General features: G+C 33.5%; 1 protein-coding gene across 1 annotated transcript; it reads left to right on the forward strand.

Annotated features, from left to right (window-relative positions):
• The first annotated feature begins 748 nt into the window (after positions 1–748).
• On the forward strand, positions 749–3099 carry LOTGIDRAFT_237396 (hypothetical protein). Its single transcript, XM_009046716.1, has 4 exons — positions 749–828; positions 1599–1729; positions 2393–2493; positions 2847–3099. The coding sequence occupies exons 1-4, from the start codon at positions 802–804 to the stop codon at positions 3035–3037; spliced, it is 450 nt and encodes a 149-aa protein (XP_009044964.1). The 5' UTR covers positions 749–801; the 3' UTR covers positions 3038–3099.
• Positions 3100–6068: the final 2969 nt, after the last annotated feature.

Here is a 6068-nt window from a genome sequence, read left to right on the forward strand (position 1 = left end):
TGGAACTATTAATATCCGCCTACAACAGTTGTCCACACCCCCGACACCCAAGTCCCACACCTCCAGGGGGGGTCAGAATACTCCAGGTTTGGGATAAGGGATGTAGTCATGATTAAATTAGTCAACAATTAAACTTAAGAATACATCCCAGTCAAGGTTTTCTCGCCAATGGGTAAGAGGGGAGCAATAACGAATTCTTGGCACTTTCTGCCTTATCCTGTGATATTTCATGTTCCTTTTTGTTCTAAAGAGTAGAACGTAAAACTCCATTCATTTCATTTCTTTTAGCAACGACAGACCTACAATATTAGGCTATCCACCTCATAAAAGAACATGGTGTTTTCATTGTGGTAGTGTTACAGGCAGAAAAAAATAACGATTGGAAAACGAATTTGATCAAAATTGGTCGCTTTATCCCGTTCCCTGCTTACACATGATTTTTTAAAACTGTCTAAATACAAAACATATCAAAAGTGAATCACGATTATAGAGGATGGGTACATTTAATCGTCCGTTTGATCAACAATTTCAGTCGAATACGGTCAACGGGACATAATTTCATATTGATGTGGTTTGTAATCTTCAGCATTTAATCGTCCGTTTGATCAACAATTTCAGTCGAATACGGTCAACGGGACATAATTTCATATTGATGTGGTTTGTAATCTTCAGATTTCCTATTTACAATTATGACATTATTGTTGTCTGAAGTCCTAGAGGGGAGGTAATCTTTCTTTACTTCCGGTATAAACAAAACACTCCACGTGCATTTGTTTATCAAATAATTATCACAGAAAAACAATGTTTCACACAATACGTAAAGTAAAAGTAAGTACTTAGTTTTGTGGTTAAAGTCATGGTTTTGTCTGCATAATCTTGGTACGCCAAGATCTTCGGCACATTTTCATATGATGATACTAAACTCATTTTGCGACTGTACTGTGAGTGTTTTCATTATTTACAATTTATCATACATAAGAATAGAATATTAGTCCAAAACATCTGCCTCTATTCCAGCCTCTGAGAGTTATTTTGACAGTTATTGACTGATGTAGCTAAGCCCAGTTTTAATAAAACTTTTATGGGGATTTTCCACCTCCGAAGTTGTGTTTTTTATATCAAAATATTTACTCTTACGGTGACTGTAAATAAGTGACTGTAAGTGTGAATTAGATATTTCAAGATATAATCATAGTTGGTCTTCTGACTCTCTGCCAATGGCGTTTAGAGACAGGATGTTTTGGTCTGGTGAATTAGTGTTGGGTATTATCATAAGAGTTATAAATAGATGGGTATCATGCATCACTATATCACAGCTTCACAGAATGTAGTGATTTTCCCATTTTTAAGTATCGATCAAAGATTAACAGGTTTTCAGTTAACAGGTTTTTTAGTTAGGTGATAAATACTTTCAATTGTGGTGGAATTGACCAGGATTGAAAAAGAGGTGGAGATTGCTTTGAAAAGAACTCTGGCCCTACACTGGTGTAGCCAATGTTTGCCAGTTTCACAACACAACAGTAGTGTCAGGAGGCGACTGATAACTAATACTGATAGCCAGATTCTTATGCTATATTAATGAATTCTTTTCTTTGTAGAAATACAGGAAACTGTTAAAAACTGGTGGAGTTAGAAAACGTAAAAAGTTACGAGGAACTGTCACAAAGAGAGATTTTATAGCATGTGAAAATCCAGAATTTCTCAGTAAAGAACAGACCAGAACAAGAAGGTAAATAAAATAAATTGAAATTAATGTCATAAAAAAATCTGTACAAGCAAATCAATAATAACCCAAAAAGGCATGACAAAAGTGGTAGCAATAAATGTATTGTAGTGGACTCCTCAAACTAGAAGTACCCTCAAGTGTTTCAAAATGAGTAAGCATGGTCTGCTTCATGCACGATATTATACACACGTTCGATTAAGCAAGAAAGTCATTAAGTCTACATTCTGTTCCTTATTAGCCAAGGAGACATGCAGTGTACAATGAGGGAAATTTTGCCAGGACGGCGGCATTAGCCGGCTCTTTTTCAATTTCCAACTGTCGAGGGATCCTTAACGTGCACAGTCTGTAGCACACGGGGCCTCGGTTTATTGTCCCATCCAAATGACAAGACGCTTTTTCCATGTCATCCCCTCTTACCTGCATCACTGACAGGGGGAAATCGGGTTGAAAAAAGGTATTATCTCGACCTATGCCGGGATTGGACAAAGATATTACGAGTGGGATACAAATTCCATATTTGTTAGAGGTTAATGCACAAGAATTTTACATCATGGAAATGAAAGCTGTAATTGCTACCGATACATACACCAAGAAAATCCTAAAAAAGCACTTCTTTAATATATGGCCTTGTCAATTTACACAGCAAATATTATTGTGTATTAACAGGCTAAATAAAAGTGTGAATGTTTCTGGTAAACGAAGAAGAAAAATGATGAAGATATTAAGTAGACAAGCATTACCTACAAGATCCACAGGATCTGCACCAGGTTGGTTTTTTCATTAGTGTTAGTCTGTTAGTTGGATTGTAAAGAGATTTTCTAATGTTTTCAGGTATTTCAGGTGTATAAGAGACAGTCATAACATTGATTTGCACAATTCCGATCAGCTTTTGTGATAATGAAGTCATATATAGCCTTTTTATGCTAGCTGGATACAGAGATATCCTTAAAAAAATGGGAATGATGCTTAATTCAATTTAAAAAGCTAGAAAACATATAATCACTTTTAATTTTGTCAAAAAATGAAGCCTCTTTTAAGGTTTGGAGCACAAGGACATTGTAGAATATATGGCAATATCTTGATGGTTTCCTCATATGTCGGACATTTCTTTGTATTGCAGAATTAATGACGAGTTCACAGTCCAAAAAGCAACCACAGAAGTCTAATAAAAGTAAAAAGAAAACTGGAAAAAAGAAAACAGAGCCTGTAGATTTATCTACTCCAGAAGACAGCGAGATGGAGGATGAAGAAATGCAAATGATGATGATGATAATGATGATGATAATGATGATAAAATTCAAGAAGAGATGAGTGAAGATGATAATTAAATATACATATTAAATTTACTATTAAAAAAGAATTAAAGAAATGTCTATGTGTGTTGTCTGTTTCATTTTCATCTTGAATGACCTTTGATGACTATTCAACCCTTCATTTACAGGGGCGTAGCTGTAACGTCTTAAGTTTTACTGATGAACACGGCAGGCTACACCCCTACTTTTTTCTCAATAGTTTATTATAGGTGAAAGTTTTAGATAACTATGGAGATTAATATTCCATGCAAGTTGGATGTAGAAAAGTCTGTTTATCATCATATACTATCAGTAGTGGACCATCACTACCATGCTTGTATAGGCAATGCTGTTTCTTGTTATTGAAGCCAATAAGTTTGCTGAGTCACTTGCTCACAGACCAAAAGGTCCACAGTTCAATCCTGGCATAGGTCAAGATAATACCTTTTTTTTACCTTCACCTTCAATGGAAAGAAGGCTACTAATCGTTCAGACGGGACAATAAACCCAGGCCATGTGTGCTACTGACTGCGCTCTAAAAGTACTTCAACGGTTTGAAATCGAAGAAGAGTCTAGCGCTGTCTTGACATAATTTCCCCCATTGAACACTACATGGCATTGCCAATCTGCACAAGCCCTATCAGCTGCAGAAAAGCATGACGTTAAACTCCAAGTTCTTTCATTCATATATTTACCAGTGCCCCATTCTCCCCAGTTGACGAATATCTTGTCTGTTCCAACCTGGGCTGTTGATTTGGTACTGTTTGCCTTCAATGTCGGTGAAATGCAAAATTTAATGACAACTCTTTACTGGAACTTCCAACAAATTCTACAAATTATGTTCAAAATAAATACAAATATCATTTGATTTGCTAAGCAATAATTTAATAAGTCAAGAATTATAATACATCAGCAACTATACATTATTATTATTATTTTGATATTGTTCAAATACTTTATCTTAATACTGTAGTCATTTAGAAGCAGATGTTAAAGTGGTTAGGACAAGAGGAATTATGATCTAACTTACTTAAAACTAATGCTAGCTGTCAATCAAACCATCACGTGATTGAGAAATTCTTAATGAAATAAATTTTCACTTTATAGAAAATTTAGCCAATGCTGATTGGATGAAAAAGAGGGTTAGGTACTAAGATTTAATAAATGACAAAAAAAGTATATCCATATGTCTTTTGCTCATTTAGGCCTACCTGGGCCTATTTCTATATTTCTTACAAACAGTACAATAAAGTGGCTGTGAATCAAGTCCAATTCTAATCACAACAAAACTATCTTAATCTTTTAAATATATATCACTCAGAGTGAAAGTTAAAGCAACCTTTGGTATGAAGTGTAAAAGATAAGCACTTCTATCTATAAGGATTTTACTATGATACATTAAAATTGTGTTCAAAGTGGTTTCCATCTTTTTATCACCAACAGAGACAATTTTATGTGATCAACTGGCCCTTTAAACAATCTGATTTAAATGCAGATCTTAATGGCTTTTTTTTCTGTGTGCAATCCATGTGCAATCCATGATTTGACAGAATATTGTTCTGTGTATGTTCTAGGTAATTTAAACTTTCAACCAATCAATGTTCTTTTTATATAAAAAATTTCCTACTGTATGTTAGGAATTCTGTGATATTTATTGTCAGCCACTTTCAAAATTGTATTTGTAATTTTGTCAGATCATGGTTGGTGATGTTGATTAATCAATGTACATGTAAACTGCAGAAAAAAACCCATATCATACACCCAGGTGTAAATTTAAATCAGATTGCCAGTAATGCTGTAGTATGTTATTAGGCCAATGTCATACTTCTGAGCTTCTCAACTTCTAAGCTCAGCAGGTTACATAATATTTTCTGTGTTCAAAGGTTCTACCAATGTTAAAAGCTAATTTTATGAATTCTTACATGTTGTATTTCAGTAATTCCATGAATAGCCTTATAAGAAAAGTACTATTTTTAAAAATTATAAATAAATTTGAGGAAATACATTTATCTGACTGGATATCATACCCTGATCACTTTTTAACACAACCCTTAAAGGACTAAGGTGATCAATTAATATCAGGTAATAATCTCGTTAATCTCATCAAAAATTCATTTTAAATTAAGTCTTATGAGCCAATCAAATTATACCTTTTCTCTAATCTGGATTACATAGTTGAGTTATAAAGATATTATCAAACAAAAACCACAAAACACTTCAGTAATTTTCACACTTGTATATGTATGGAAAGTGCGTAGATTTTGTGCATTAGATTTCACTGTAACATGACTGTTGATTTTGTTGTATGTGCTAGCCACTGCCAGGCAAGACTGCCTGGACGACAAAAATACCTGTCAACAAGGCTACATTGGATATTTAGTCTTAAGTTTATTCCAAGTATGATAAAGAGATTAAAATGAATTATAAAAAATAAAATAATTACGTAGATTGATTTCTCAAAAATATTTTATCACAAAATCTTGGACATTTCAAATCAGCAGAACGAGAACAAACAAATTATGTTCAATATTTGATTCCCAAAGGAAAAGGCCATAAAAAAATTATTCTTTGTTTCTTAGGCATGATAAATTTTAAAGAATTCCAACAAGAGGTGAATTTTTTTTGAATTCTACAAAGTCACCAATCTAAATCCCAATCATGTATGTGTTAACACTTTACATAAAACCTGTATCAATGTTAGCTGCCTTATTGAGTTTTTTTCTTGCAATGTACAACAAAAACTAAACATATGAGTTAGTCTGGGCAATCTAGTCTAATAAATAAACATCTTGAAATGATCAAGACTATGCCTACCAGTATATACCAAATAAGGAAAGCTGTAAGCTTTATCCAATCATATACATATCAACTTGCTAACGAGTTAATTTAAGAGTGCTATAATTAAACATTTGTCCAGTGGAAACTCCTTAAAATTTCATGGCAGCTACTTTTATTATTTATATTGTCAAAGTTCAAAGGAAAAAATATTATAGCTATGCTTAAGAAACAAAGACAGTCTTTGATATGGCCTTATATTGTTATTACATATT

This window comes from Lottia gigantea (assembly GCF_000327385.1).
Source record: "Lottia gigantea unplaced genomic scaffold LOTGIsca_105, whole genome shotgun sequence".
Classification (NCBI taxonomy): domain Eukaryota; kingdom Metazoa; phylum Mollusca; class Gastropoda; family Lottiidae; genus Lottia; species Lottia gigantea.